This window comes from Schistocerca gregaria, chromosome 5 (genome assembly GCF_023897955.1).
Source record: "Schistocerca gregaria isolate iqSchGreg1 chromosome 5, iqSchGreg1.2, whole genome shotgun sequence".
In the NCBI taxonomy this organism is placed as follows: Eukaryota; Metazoa; Arthropoda; class Insecta; order Orthoptera; family Acrididae; genus Schistocerca; species Schistocerca gregaria.
In genome coordinates, this window is record NC_064924.1 from 659,748,295 (window position 1) to 659,764,854 (window position 16,560).

Here is a 16,560-nt window from a genome sequence, read left to right on the forward strand (position 1 = left end):
TTACTTTTTCTTCTGCTGTCTTTTTTTAACCCCATTCTTCCATGTCGTGGCATTGTACTTCCCTTTCCAACTGCTCTCCATCCCCCCCCCCCCCCTTACCACATGTACCTCTGAGAGCTCTTATTACTACTGTACCTTTACTTTGTCCTATACATCTTCCCCCTTACAGTTATTAAAATTCCTTTGCCCCACTCCCCTATACCATGTGCCCACAAAACTACTCATAAATACTAAATTTTGGTCTTGTTGGACAACATCTCTCTCTCTCTCTCTCTCTCTCTCTCTCTCTCTCTCTCTCTCTCTCTCTCTCTCTCTGTGTGTGTGTGTGTGTGTGTGTGTGTGTGTGTGTGTGTGTGAGAGAGAGAGAGAGAGAGAGAGAGAGAGAGAGAGAGAGAGAGAGAGTACCTGTAAAACACTTTACTTTTATTGGACATTTAATGAGTTCATCATAAATTAAAATCCTATTTTAAAATTAATGTCTTCTTTTTATGTGTAATGCAATCTTTGATACGACAGGTATTGACAAAGTAAAAAACCTGTGTAAATACAGGATATTGATAGAATAGATAGACAGAAAGAGACACTTAGGTAAAAAGAATAAGAGAAAAATAGAAGTTTAGTGCAGCAGGTGATTGCTGTACAATACATTATCAGTTCTGAAGTGCAGACTTCATCTCTCAGTGATGTGAGGAGCAACCAGAAATGACATTTAATTTGGATTCAGTGTTAAACTTTAGGTGTCCTTTCCTCGGTCGGACAGCTGGGGAATGTTCAAAACACACAAGTCACCAAAGTTGCGTCCAATTGAAATACTTGGACCAGGCAATTCAACTAAATGAAATTATTATATTATCAGTGTTTTCTTTTTGCAGCAAGTGAGGAAAAGAGAGATTGAGGTGAAAAGCAGTGTATAAACTGTTCAGGAGTCTATGGCAAGAAAGTGTCTGACCAAAATTTTGTTCCTCCGTGTTCTGTACTACATCCCTCAACCTGGTATTTTGTGAATGACTTGTAAACAAACTTAATGACATTCTGAACCATTAATTATACCATTCAGAATAAGGGAAACATTTTTTTATGGATGGATATTAAAGATAGAGAAAATTAAAAGGAACAGGTCTGAGAGTAATTGACATAATCATGCTCTTTCATGGGCTTTTCTCTTTCCACAAAGTAGCTCTATGACCGTATTTAAATCTAATAGATATATGTTTTAAATAAGTATGTGAATTGTGTTATTTCTTTAATATTTTTTCGTCCTAATTTCAGGGATAAAGCTGGAGGCTATGGGATTCAAGGTCTGGGAGGAAGTTTAATTGAAAAAATAGAAGGAGATTATTATACAGTTATGGGACTACCTTTGCATTCATTGTGTAAAAATATCCTTTCTCTTTATAAAGATGCAGAAGTTTCATAGTATATGACTGCTCTTTTGAGGTCACTGCTTATTTCCATTGCCTGAGCCTACGGTAGTGTAAGTCATATTTTATAGAGTTGATATATGTGATGTACGAATTTTTGCTGTTCAGCCAATTGATGTGAGTGAGTTTATTATTATCAAGAACAAGAATCACAACAATACATTTCTTTAGCACCTTGTTAGTATTTCTTGTTGTACCATATCAATTTTCACCTAAATTTCTCTCCCTCTTTTCTTTGTAGCTCACATACAAGTAAGGTTTGATACTAAAATATAGAAACTCCAAGATGGAATAACTAATATCTTGTAAAGGATAGATTACTATCCACAATATAGAAGAGATGTTAAGTTGTCAACTGGTCTCGGCAGCCGGAGACAGTGCTCATGTGTGTATGAGTTGTGTTTGCATGAATGTGTGTTATGTTTGATATGGAAAGATTGCGTTTCCAAGTGTGTTGTTACATGTGTTAGTCAGCACTGCACTTTAATAATTTTAATTGATAGTGAACACAGCTTTCTTATGTATGTTTGTTCACATAGGGTTTGTAAGAAGTTTTCTTCTTTATGTTTCTCTTGCATGATAACTATTTTGTGCAAAACATAAACATCCTAAAAATTATATAAAGTGGCCGTGAAATTTGAGAGGAACTGTGACTCTAAAAACATTTGTATTACCATAACAGTATACATAAGAGGTAACTACAAGAATGAAGTGAACAAGAATGATAAGGGGAAGAAGAAGAAGAAGAAGAAGAAGAAGAAGAAGAAGAAGAAGAAGAAATAACTAACAATAACAATAAAACAAGTGGGTAAATCAGATGCACTTCATGTGCACTCTTCTGGAAACAGGCCCATGTATCATCAATTTTAGTGAATGAGAGACCACATCTAGTAACAGACTACTTTTTACTCACAGCTGTTCGCATATATCAGTAGTTTTGTGATGTTGAGTAGGTAAGCCATTGTACGTGCAATAACGTCAACTGTCTGCATGTGTCTGCCTCTTTGGGTAAGCATAGCCTGTGATACTCCCCCCTCTCCCCCCAGCCAATGCATGACTTCTGAGTGGTGTGTGCAGAGGGGTACAGCCAGGAGTGCACATCTATGCATCCTGCTATGGCAAGAGTTATGCATTATACAGTGTGTGCATCATGCAACAAATTCAATAATTTTTAACATGGTTTATGTTCTCTGTTGTAAAGAAAGGAGGATGTTCCTCTCCCTAATTCTCCCTCTCAGAGGTCGATGCTTTTAATTTCTCAACACTTTAAATTACAATATTTTCTGTTCTGTGATCCCATTTGATGAAATGAAGGCTATACATTGCTCCAAACTGTGCTCATGTTACCTGTGAAAACCCCCATGAAAATTCATTGAGTCATTTTGAAGATTCGTGTGTTCAGACAGACAGACAGACAGGCACATCAGTTTTATTATTAGTATAGACTACTTGTTTCCTCCACGATAGACACAAAGCCCACACCCGCCACAGTAGTTAAAGTTTATATGCTAACTAGCTCTGCAGATGAGGAGGAGGCAGAAGAAATGTATGATGAGATAAATGAAATTATTCAGAAAGTTAAGGGAGACAAAAATTTAATAGTCATGGCGGACTGGAATTCGATAATAACAAAAGTAAGAGAAGGAAAAGTGGTAGGTGAATATAGACTGGGGGTAAGGAATGAAAGAGGAAGCTGCCTGGTAGAATTTTGCACAGAGCATAATTTAGTCATAGCTAACACTTGGCTTAAGAATCATGAAAGAAGGCTGTATATGTGGAAGATACCTGGACACATGGGAAAGTTTCAGATTGATTATATCATGGTAAGACAGACATTTTGGAACCAGGTTTTAGATTGTAAGATATTTCCAGGGGCAGATGTTTACTCTCGCCACAATTTATTGGTTATGAACTGCAGATTAAAACTGAAGAAACTGCAAAAAAGGCATGAATTTAAGGATGGGACTTAGATAAACTGAAATAACCAGAGGTTCTAGGGAATTTCAGAGGAAGTATTGTGGAACAACTGATAAGAACTGGATTGGGTAGTTTTGAGAGATGAAATAGTCAATGCAGCAGAGGATCAATCAGGTAAAAAGATGAGGGCTAGTAGAAGTCTTTGGGTAACAGAAGAGATATTGAATTTGATTGATAAAGGGAGAAACTAAAAAATTCAGCAAATGAAGAAGGCGAAAAGAAATACAAAGTTCTCAAAAATGAGATCGACAGGAAGTGCAAAGTGGCTAAGCAGGGATGGGTAGAGGACAAAGGTAAGGATGTACAAGCAGTTGTCACTAGGGGTAAGACAGATACAGGAAAATTAGAGAGACCTTTGGAGAAAAGAGAACCACCTGCATGAATATCAAGAGCTCAGATGGAAAACTAGTCCTAAGCAAAGAAGGCATAGCAGAAAGGTGGAAGGAGAATATTGAGAATCTCTACAAGGGAGAAGTCCTTATCTTACAGAAATAGAAGAGGACTTAGATGAAGATGAAATGGGAGATATGATACCACGTGAAGAATTTGACAGGGTACTGAAAGACCTAAGTTGAAACAAGACCCTGGGAGTAGACAACATTCCATTAGAATTCTAACAGCCTTGGGAGAGCCAACCATGACAAAACTCTTCCATCTGGTGAGGAAGATGTATGAGACAGGTGAAATACCCTCAGACTTAAGAAGAATATAGTAATTCTATCCAAAGAAAAAGCAGGTGTTGACTGTTGTCAAAATTACTGAACTATCAGCTTAAGTTATGGCTGCAAAATACTAACATGAATTCTTTACAGATGAGTGGAAAAACTGGTTAAAGCCAATCTCAGGGAAGATTAGTTTGGATTCCATAGAAATATTGGAACATGCGAGGCAATACTGACCCTATGACTTATGTTAAAAGATAGATTAAGGAAAGGCAAACCTACGTTTCTAGCATTTGTTGACATAGAGGAAGCTTTTGACAATGTTGACTGGAATATTCTCTATCAATTATGAAGGTAGCAGAGGTAAGATACAGGGAGCAAAAGGCTATTTTCAATTTGTACAGAAACCAGAGGGCAGTTACAAGATTGATGGGCATGGAAGGGAAGAAGTGGTTGAGAAAGGAGTGAGACAGGGTTGTAGCCTATCCCTGATGTTATTCAGTTTGTATATTGAGCAAGCAGTAAAGAAAACAAAAGAAAAATTTGGAGTAGGAATTAAAATCTATGGAGAAGAAATAAAAATGTTGAGGTTTGCCAATGGCATTGTAATTCTATCAGAGACAGCAAAGGACCTGGAAGAGCAGTTACGCGGAATGGACAGTGTCTTGAAAGAAGGATATAAGATGAACATCAAAAAAAGCAAAATGAAGATAATGGAATGTAGTTGGATTAAATTAGGTGACACTGTAGGAATTAGATTAGGAAATGAGACACTTAAAGTAGTATATGAGTTTTGCTATTTGTGGAGCAAAATAACTGATGATGGTCAAAGTAGAGAAGATATAAAATGTAGACTGGCTATGGCAAGGAAAGTGTTTCTGGAGAAGAGAAATTTGTTAACATCAAGTGTAAATTTAAGTGTGAGGAAGTCTTTTTCTGAAAGTATTTTTATGGAGTGTAGCCATGTATGGAAGTGAAACATGGACGATAAATATTTTTGACAGGAAGAGAATAGAAAAATTTTGAAATGTGGTCTGCAGAAGATTGCTGAAGATCTGATGGGTAGAGCATGTAACTAATGAGGAAGTACTGAATAGTATTGTGGAGAAGAGAAATTTGTGGTACAACCTGACTAGAAGAAGGGATCAGTTGGTTGTACACATTCTCAGGCATCAAGGAAACACGAGTTTGTTACGGGAAGGGGGGGGGGGGGGGGCGAGTCAGCGACAGGGCAGTGGGGGGGTTAAAATCATAGAGGGAGACCAAGAGATGACTATAGTAAGCAGATACAGAAGGATGTAGGTTGCAGGAGTTACTTGGAGATGAAGAGGCTTGCACAGGATAGCATAGCATGGTGGGCTGCATGGAACCAGTCTTTGGACTGATGACCACAACAACACCTGTTATCGGTGGCTTTTTTTGTTATGAGAGATAGAGTGTAAGTTAGGTAGTGTATGTGCCCTCACCTACCTGCCTGTTTGGGTAAACATAGCTCATGATGTGTGGCTCACTGTCTCCCCCCTACCTTACAAGCTGTCCCAACACATGATGCATCATCATGCACAGTGTCGCAGCTGAGCAGTGCATACAGAGAAACATGAGCAGGAATATGCATCGTGATATTGAAGTTGCTGTACATTATACATGTATATTTTTCAATAGATAGCGTGGAAGTGTTGGTTAAACACACTGAAGACTGTATAAGCATTGTATTCATTGCTTTAAATTATGTAATGTAGCACATATCAACAATTAAAACATTTTCACAAATATGATAAAGATCAAAAGTCAGAGAGTAAATAGCTTTTTCAAAGAGTAAATATTTTTCCCTGATTTACATAATTTTCTTCAAATCAATATGTATCTTGTAATTCACAATTTCTAAAGTAGCCTGTGTTCTTTCTCAGGGTTTAAGCTATCTTTATATCAAATTTCATGAAAATCAATCCAGCAGGAGAATTTAACAGGCAGTTACTTTCGCATTTATAATATTAATATGCAGAAAATTTTCGATTGTAATATATTTTTCTCTGTGATCTGGTTTTGATGTAAATAAAGCCTACATGGTGCCACAAGTTATGTTTAAGTTACCAGCAAAAACCCCATTAAAATTTGCCTAGTGGTTTTGAAAAAGTGTGTTCAAACACATGGACATGACAGTTTTACAGATTTATTATTATTGCAGATATATATGGTACACAGATGACTAGTTTCATATGTAGATGTAGAATCATTACAGTAACATTTCTTGTAAATCTTAATTCAAAAGTAATATCATGTGAAAGGTTGCACAACAGAAGCAAAAGCCAATGAAGGTTAAGATCGAGATAGCAATTAACACATAGGGGTAGAAAATCAGTTACTTTGTATTATGACATAGCACAGAACTAAATTATCTTCCCCGCCCGTTTCCTCTTTTCTTTCTTTGTGTGCATGTATAGCCAGTCCAGGTCAAATGCATCAAATACATCTGGCAGATTGACGATGAGGGCTGCTGTGTAAGCCATCCTTGGTCTTGTTTTTAGGTGGTTTTCTACAACCACAGAGGTAAATACTGGACTGGTTCCCAAGTGCTGCATTAAACATGATTCGCATACACTTTGTACAGCATTATGAGGCATAGGAAATGTTAGAAGTGGTAAAGGACTGGGAGGTGTGGGAGCACAAATACTTTGAGACATTATTATTATTATTATTATTATTATTATTATTATTATTATTATTATTATTATTATTCCATTCTCAGACATTATGTCTGGTTAAAAATGGAACTTGATCAAGTGTGACTCCCTTTTAACTGTACGGTATATGTTACATTGCATTTAGAAACTTTCGGCTAATTGAACATGTATCAATAATTACAGATTTCTGTAGTTGTATATATACATTTGGATGTAGCTGCATTGCGTTGATGTACTGGTTGATATTGTGTAGTTGGTAGTATAATTGGTATAATGTCAACTTTATCCTGATGCCACATGTCCTTGACTTCCTCAGCCAGTTGGATGTATTTTTCAATTTTTTCTGCTGTTATCTTCTGTATATTTGTTGTATCGGGTATGGATATTTCGATTAGTTGTGTTAATTTTGTCTTTTTATTGTTGAGTATGATGTCAGGTTTGTTATGTGGTGTTGTTTTATCTGTTATAATGGTTCTGTTCCAGTATAATTTGTATTCATCATTCTCCAGTACATTTTGTGGTGCATACTTGTATGTGGGAACGTGTTGTTTTATTAGTTTATGTTGTATGGCAAGTTGCTGATGTATTATTTTTTATACATTATCATGTCTTCTGGTGTATTCTGTATTTGCTAGTATTGTACATCCGCTTGTGATGTGATCTACTCTTTCTATTTGTTGTTTGCGAAGTCTGCATTTATCTGTTGTGGTATTGGAATCTTTAATGATATGCTTGCTGTAATATGTGGTGTTTATTGTTTGATCCTGTATTGCAATCATGAATCCTTCCGTCTCACTGTATATATTGCCTTTTCTTAGCCATGTGTTGGATGTGTCTTGATCAATGTGTGGCTGTGTTAGATGATATGGGTGCTTGCATGTAGTGTTTTCTTTTTCCAATTTTCTTTTTTCGTATCTGTTGATGTTATGTCATCTAAAGGGTTGTAGAATTGGTTATGAAATTACAATGGTGTAGCCGATGTATTTATATGAGTGATTGCTTTGTGTATTTTGCTACTTTCTGCTAGTTCTATAAAGAATTTTCTACCTGTCCATAATGTAGGTTTTTTATGACGATAAATCCCCTTCCTCCTTCCTTTCCGCTTAATGTGAATCTTTCTGTTGCTTAACGTATGTGATGTATTCTATATTTGTGGCATTGTGATCGTGTAAGTGTATTGAGTGCTTCTAGGTCTGTGTTACTCCATTTCACTATTCCAAATGAGTAAGTCAATATTGGTATAGCATAGGTATTTATAGCTTTTGTCTTATTTCTTGCTGTCAGTTCTGTTTTCAGTATTTTTGTTAGTCTTTGTCTATATTTTTCTTTTAGTTCTTCTTTAATATTTTTCCTATTTTTTGTCTGTATCCTAGATATTTATAGGCATCTGTTTTTCCCATTGCTTCTATGCAATCGCTGTGTTTATCCAATATGTAATCTTCTTGTTTAGTGTGTTTTCCCTTGACTATGCTTTTTTTTCTTACATTTGTCTGTTCCAAAAGCCATATTTATATCATTGCTGAACACTTCTGTTATCATTAGTAATTGGTTGAGTTGTTGTTTTGTTGCTGCCAGTAGCTTTGGATCATCCATGTATAGCAAATGTGTGATTTTGTGTTGGTATGTTCCAGTAATATTGTATCCATAATTTGTATTATTTAGCATGTTGGATAGTGGGTTCAGAGCAAGGCAGAACCAGAAAGGACTTAATGAGTCTCCTTGGTATATTCCACGCTTATTCTGTATTGGCTGTGATGTGATATTATTTGAATTTGTTTGGATATTAAGTGTGGTTTTCCAATTTATTATTATTATTATTATTATTATTATTATTATTATTATTATTATTTATTAATGACACAACCCTTAATCAGAGTGCTCAGAATCGATGACACACAAAATTATTTGTGCTCAGATTTCGCAAACATCACTCGACATAATGATAAACCAAATATTGCTTTAGAAAAACAGGATATCTTACAGTAAATGCGCTCTTGGTGAGAAATGGACAAATCTACGAATGTTCCTCACAGTAAAATGAGCACAAAGAATTAGTCAGAGCAAACTATAACTAATTAATATATTACTGTAAAAGACTGTAATAATTTAAAAAATCCTCCTATGCCCATGCTCAGATACATTGTTTATAAAATAAACCAACAAGAACAAGAAATCCCTCAGAAGCTTCCACTAATTCCGCAGTCCAAATTTAACATTGCAACAATTTTAATTTCAAGTAGTTCAGAGACAGCCCACATGATGCTGGAATATGGGGACAACGAAAAGGGTTCGATGGCTACAGAAACACTAGATCATGGACTAAACATGAGAAATCAAACCACCTAAAACAAGCTTAGCAACAATATGACAACATTCTGAAGGGGGTCAGTTCAATGAAGTGCACAACAGGATGGAAGTTATCTTTCTCCTCCCTCCTTAGTAAATGATTAAATGTTTATTCCATATTATTCACAAAAAGGAATAAAGAAGGAATTACATTGATGACAAGTATGAATTTGCACATAAGGACGGAAGTTATCATTTCTTCTCCCTCCTTAGTAAATGATTAAATGTTGTTTATTCCATATTATTAGCAAAAAAGGATTAAAGAAGGAATTATATTAATGACAAATATGAATTTTCTCAGCATCAGCACAATCTGTAATTTTTGGTCTGTTACTAATAAAGTGATGAATGACCATGGAAAAAATATAGGTATTGCAATGCTGGCATTAGAGTAGAATTTTTTTGTCGTGCATTATGCACAGCTACGTTCAGTAGTATTACTGTATTATAGTAGCACCAGTGTCCTCCTTTGCCCCTGATTACACTTCTGAAAATATGTTCAAAGTCAAGGTTTGTACGGAGAGTGATAACAACATTGTACCACCTTGTATCATGTTTAAATCAAATTAATTTGTCAAAATGGCACAACAGTATTACCATCTGCCATCCATGCAGACAGATAAGCCGCTAAGAGATGAGAAGTGTACACTGGACTCGCATTCGGGAGGACGACGGTTCAATCCCGCGTCCGGCCATCCTGATTTAGGTTTTCCGTGATTTCCCTAAATCGCTCCAGGCAAATGCCGGGATGGTTCCTTTCAAAGGGCACAGCCGACTTCCTTCCCAGTCCTTCCCTAATTCAATGAGACCGATGACCTTGCTGTCTGATCTCCTTCTCCAAAACAACCCAAAGACGAGAAGTGTAAAGAAGTAGCCAGGAGTCTCAAAGGTTTTCATACAAAAACATAACAAAAAAATTACAGAGAATGTAATGTCTAAATGCCCATAGAACCTGATACTTTAAGAGGCTGTGGATTTATCTTCTCAGTTTTTAATGGCCTCTTGAATGGTGCTGGAACTGTTTGTGATAGCTGACTTGATGACACCATTCAACCAATCACCACATGCACAGTGAGAGATGAGGGTAACACCAGATGCAATCAACATGGCCAATTTGTGGTCAAGCAGCACATAAACTGGTGTTTAGAGTCTGTCTGCTGTAAGAGTCTAATTGATTTGTTTCTTAGTGGAAGTCGTTGGTTCCTTATTTACTACGCACCACGGCATGCATTCAGTCAGTCTCACAATTCACTAAGGTTCATAATAGGCACCATCTGTGTCCCCAATAAACCCATTTTCATATCAATTCTGTTCATATCCTTTGAACATGTTTTAATGATGCTACCTGCACTACAATCAAATTCCTCTTGCAAGACTGGGATTGTTGCCAGGTGTGCGTGTGCCGCTAGAGCTCACAGCCAGTTGGCAATACAGTGTGGTGGCTACTGTGCTCGTGTGTGTTCTTTTTTAGGACATTGTTTTCTACACACCAAACTGCAGGCAGTGAGCAGCTCATGGTCTGAACTCAGGTAAGTGATGCTTTTACCTCCTTACAGCATCAACATCAGTAAAACTGTCTACTTGCACTACACAGCATTCGCCAGATACTGGATTTCACTTGCACATTTTCTGGGACATTAACCCCCTTAGTTCAGTCACAAGCATTAAATTTTTTTTGTAAATGTATGACCAGATTTCACAACAGCCCCAACACTGGTTTTCACTTTAGTGTCTTAGATGAATGTACTTCAAATGAGTACTCCCAGGTCATATTAGTCGTATTGTAACTGAGCCATTTCACTTTATTTACAAGAAGGTAGTTAATTCCACATTCTCTTGTCATTATTTACAAAAGTATTTACACTGTATAAAGTATCTTTTCTTTATGGTGAACTACTGATCAGATTGATCTGATTCCTTTTTTAAAGATTTACCACTACACGGACTCATCACAACATAACATTTGGACAACAGATCATTAATTATTCTTGAATGTGACTCATCTACTCAAAGCAGAAAAATTACATTGTGTGTGCAAAAAATATGAGAAACCTGATCAGAATTCTCAATCGGAGAAGTGTCATATCTTAATGTACATACAAGTTCACACTAAAATATTCATCCATCACTCAACTACAGCTGTGTGTCTATTACAGTTAAAGAACTAGAAATTTGCCTCATTCAGGCTCGTGAGTTTCCTTTTAACAAATGCAAACCATTACAGATTAGTACTGTTATACAAAAACATTAACTAAATCATAAAAATTTACATTTTGTCCTCTGCTTGAGAGATCATATTACTTTCAGTTGCTTTACTGACATGTTCAACCAGCCAACAATTACTCAAACAATATCTTATGACTAAGTAGGGCCTGCACTTCTTTTTGTCAAAAAAGACCTTGTGTATTTCAAAATGTAATTACAAACAAAGATTTGTGAACAACAAATACTATACCATTTTACAGGAGTTGGAGTTTTCTACTATCAGGTTTATCTAGTTACATGGAAAAACATTTGTTTGCAAGTCTCAGGTAAAATAGATCTGAGTTTTATGTAGTGTTTACTGTCCACAAATTGGTACATCATACTAAAACTATTCTGATATGAAATTGCTTGAAGCAAACTTCTATGTAAGTGACTAATTAAAGATGCATACTTTTTACATTTCTCAGCTTGGAGGAATATAATCATCACTACTACTTCTGCAGATATTGTGACTGTAAAGGCCTTTAACTTTACTTATTTTCAGAAAAGCTAAAAGGTAGCTCCCTGGTTGTGGGATCCAAATGATCATAAATGATCCTGCATTCAGTAGTTGCCATTTACTGTTTCTTTTCTGCACTGCACAAGATTTTGGATGCGATTTTTTTTAAAAATGGTTTCTCCAACTAAATATTCTTTTACATGCCTTAAGCTGGCATTATTTCAAATTCTAGCCTGATAAGTTAGGGAAATCAGTGTATTCCATACCTTTTCTTCCATAATTAATTCTTTTTTTGACAGGCATGGCAGGGAGTTTATCCAATTGTTAACTTCTTTATGTTTCATTAAGAGATCCAGGGTGTGTCTGGTTGTGTAGATTGGTAAGTTGTTTACTATGTGCTCAAAAGGCTCAGTGAATTCCACTCAATATGTATATTGTGTACTTACATACATTTGTTCGAAATGATTAAATTATCTGAAAATACATTCAGTTGAGATACTTTGCAAATAAATTTTTGATATCAAAATGTGTGTAATATTACAGTCTTGTAGGAAATCTTTCCACTTATTGCATGTAAAGCTTGACATATTATCTGTTATGAATGTGACAGGCATACCAACTGTTATTAAGAATACTTCTAATGATGGCAGATGCTATTGTCACCTTTATTGTATACATATTGACATAATTCAAGAGAAGATCATAAAGTCCAATGTATTTAACTCCACTGCATGCCAAAGGTAGTGGTCCAGCAATGTTGACAGATATACATTCCAAAGGTTGAACTGGTGATATTGGGTGCAGTTCTTTGTAGTAGCACTTGTTTGTTGGTTTTGTTCTTTGACACATCAACAAGTTTTCAACAACTGTTGTATACAGGGTGTTACAAAAAGGTATGGCCAAACTTTCAGGAAACATTCCTCACACACAAAGAAAGAAAATATGTTATGTGGACATGTATCCAGAAATGCTTACTTTCCATGTTAGAGCTCATTTTATTACTTCTCTTCAAATCACGTTAATCATGGAATGGAAACACACAGCAACAGAACGTACCAGCGTGACTTCAAACACTTTGTTGTTCAAAATGTCCTCCGTTAGTGAGGATACATGCATTCACCCTCTGTCGCATGGAATCCCTGATGCGCTGATGCAGCCCTGGAGAATGGCGTATTGTATCACACCCGTCCACAATACGAGCACGAAGAGTCTCTACATTTGGTACCGGGGTTGCGTAGACAAGAGCTTTCAAATGCCCCCATTAATGAAAGCCAAGAGGGTTGAGGTCAGGAGAGGGTGGAGGCCATTGAATTGGTCCACCTCTGCCAATCCATCGGTCACCGAGTCTGTTGTTGAGAAGTGTACGAACACTTCGACTGAAATGTGTAGGAGCTCCATCGTGCATGAATCACATGTCGTGTCGTACTTGTAAAGGTACATGTTCCAGCAGCACAGGTAGAATATCCCATATGAAATCATGATATTGTGCTCCGTTGAGCGGAGGTGGAAGAACATGGGGCTCAATCAAGACATCACCAACAATGTCTGCCCAAACGTTCACAGAAAATCTGTGTTGATGATGTGATTGCACAATTGCGTGTGGATTCTCGTCAGCCCACACATGTTGATTGTGAAAATTTACAATTTGATCACGTTGGAATGAAGCCTCATCCATAAAGAGAAAATTTGCACTGAAATGAGGATTGACACATTGTTGGATGAACCATTCGTGGAAGTGTACCCGTTGAGACCAATCAACTGCCGATAGTGCCTGCACACACAGTACATGGTACGGAAACAACTGGTTCTCCCGTAGCACTCTCCATACAGTGACGTGGTCAACGTTACGTTGTACAGCAGCAACTTCTCTGACGCTGACATTAGGGTTATCGTCAACTGCACGAAGAATTGCCTCGTCCATTGCAGGTGTCCTCATCGTTCTAGGTCTTCCCCAGTCGTGAGTCATAGTCTGGAATGTTCCGTGCTCCCTAAGACGCCGATCAATTGCTTCTAATGTCTTCCTGTCGGGACACCTTCGATCTGGAAATCTGTCTCGATACAAACGTACCGCGGCGCGGCTATTGCTTCGTGCTAATCCGTACATCAAATGGGCATCTTCCAACTCCCCATTTGTAAACATTTCACTGACTGCAATACCACGTTCGTGATGAACACTAACCTGTTGATGATACGTACTGATGTGCTTGATGCTAGTCCTGTAGAGCAAAGAGACGCATGTCAACACAAGCACCGAAGTCAACATTACCTACCTTCAATTGGGCCAACTGGCGGTGAATCGAGGAAGTACAGTACATACTGACGAAACTAAAATGAGCTCTAACATGGAAATTAAGCGTTTCCGGACACATGTCCACATAACATATTTTCTTTATTTGTGTGTGAGGAATGTTTCCTGAAAGTTTGTCCATACCTTTTTGTAACACCCTGTATATCTTGGGAAAATAACAGTAAATGTACAGTTTCCTTAGACATTTTGATGCATCATAATGCTCCGAAATATAATGTGTATGACAGACTAGATTGTTTCTGCAAGCATCTGGTATACACAATCACAAATTGTTATTTTGAGCATTATATGTGTAAAATACGTTATTTTGTAATTTATAGTGCTGTATGATTTGTTCAAATGGACTTGTGTGAGCAGTGTTTTGACTTTTCCAATTTGGATCTGCATCCTGTAGTACAGCCATGTTAGTGCACACATCTAGAAGGTTGTGGTGGTTGTTGTTGTTGTTGTGGTTGTGGTCTTCAGTCCTGAGACTGGTTTGATGCAGCTCTCCATGCTACTTAATCCTGTGCAAGCTTCATCATCTCCCAGTACCTACTGCAACCTACATCCTTCTGAATCTGCTTAGTGTATTCATCTCTTGGTCTCCCTGTACGCTTTTTACCCTCCACGCTGCCCTCCAGTACTAAATTGGTGATCCCTTGATGCCTCAGAACATGTCCTACCAACTGATCCCTTCTTCTGGTCAAGTTAGGCCACAAACTTCTCTTCTCCCCAATCCTATTCAATACTTCCTCATTAGTTATGTGATCTATCCATCTGGTCTTCAGCATTCTTCTGTAGCATCACATTTTGAAAGCTTCTATTCTCTTCTTGTCCAAACTATTTATCGTACACGTTTCACTTCCATACATGGCTACACCCCATACAAAAACTTTCAGAAATGACTTCCTCACACTTAAATCAATACTTGATGTTAACAAATTTCTCTTCTTCAGAAACGCTTTCCTTCCCATTGCCAGTCTACATTTTATATCCTCTCTACTTCGACCATCATCAGTTATTTTGCTCCCCAAATAGCAAAACTCCTTTACTGCTTTAAGTGTCTAATTTCCTAATCTAATTCCCTCAGCATCACCCGACTTAATTCGACTACATTCCATTATCCTCATTTTGCTTTTGTTGATGTTCATCTTATATCCTCCTTTCAAGACACTGTCCATTCCGTTCAACTGCTCTTCCAAGTCCTTTGCTGTCTCTGACAGAATTACAATGTCATTGGCGAACCTCAATGTTTTTATTTCATCTCCATGGATTTTAATACATACTCCGAATTTTTCTTTTGTTTCCTTTACTACTTGCTCAATGTACAGATTGAATAACATCGGGGAGAGGCTACACCCTGTCTCACTCCCTTCCCAACCACTGCCTCCCTTTCATGCCCCTCGACTCTTATAACTGCCATCTGGTTTCTGTACAAATTGTAAATAGCCTTTTGCTCCCTGTATTTTACCTCTGCCACCTTTAGAATTTTAAAGAGAGTATTCCAGTCAACATTGTCAAAAGCTTTCTCTAAGTCTACGAATGCTAGAAACGTAGGTTTGCCTTTCCTTAACTTTCTTCTAAGATAAGTCGTAAGGCCAGTATTGCCTCACATGTTCCATTATTTCTACGGAATCGAAACTGATCTTCCCCGGGGTCGGCTTCTACTAGTTTTTCCATTCGTCTGTAAAGAATTCGTGCTAGTATTTTGCAGCTGTGGCTTATTAAACTGATTGTTCGGTAATTTTCACATCTGTCAACACCTGCTTTCTTTGGGATTGGAATTATTATATTCTTCTTGAAGTCTGAGGGTATTTCGCCTGTTTCATACATCTTGCTCACCAAATGGTAGAGTTTTGTCAGGACTGCCTCTCCCGAGGCCATCAGTAGTTCCAATGGAATGTTGTCTACTCTGGGGGCCTTGTTTTGACTCAGGTCTTTCAGTGCTCTGTCAAATTCTTCACGCCGTATTGTATCTCCCATTTCATTTCCATCTACATCCTCATCCATTTCCATAATATTGTCCTCAAGTACATCGCTCTTGTATAGACCCTCTGTATACTCCTTCCACCTTTCTGCTTTCCCTTCTTTGCTTAGAACTGGGTTTCCATCTGAGCTCTTGATGTTCATACAAGTGGTTCTCTTATTTCCAAAGGTCTCTTTAATTTTCCTGTAGGCAGTATCTATCTTACCCCTAGTGAGATAAGCTTCTACATCCTTGCATTTGTCCTCTAGCCATCCCTGCTTAGCCATTTTGCACTTCCTGTCGATCTCATTTTTTAAACGTTTGTATTCGTTTTTGCCTGCTTCATTTAGTGCATTTTTATATTTTCTCCTTTCATCAATTAAATTCAATATTTCTTCTGTTACCCAAGGATTTCTAGCAGCCCTTGTCTTTTTACCTACTTTATCCTCTGCTGCCTTCACTACTTCATCCCTCAGTGCTACCCATTCTTCTTCTACTGTATTCCTTTCCCCC

General features: G+C 37.4%; 1 protein-coding gene across 3 annotated transcripts in view; it reads left to right on the forward strand.

Annotated features, from left to right (window-relative positions):
* The window catches only part of LOC126273191 (dTTP/UTP pyrophosphatase), a 119,934-nt gene extending 118,334 nt beyond the window's left edge, over positions 1-1,600 (forward strand). For all 3 annotated transcript variants that reach the window (XM_049976714.1, XM_049976715.1, XM_049976713.1), the window contains exon 5: positions 1,270-1,600. In XM_049976714.1, the coding sequence (XP_049832671.1) occupies positions 1,270-1,417 (148 nt within the window). In that variant the 3' untranslated portion in view covers positions 1,418-1,600. The remainder of the gene's footprint in view (positions 1-1,269) is intronic.
* Positions 1,601-16,560: the final 14,960 nt, after the last annotated feature.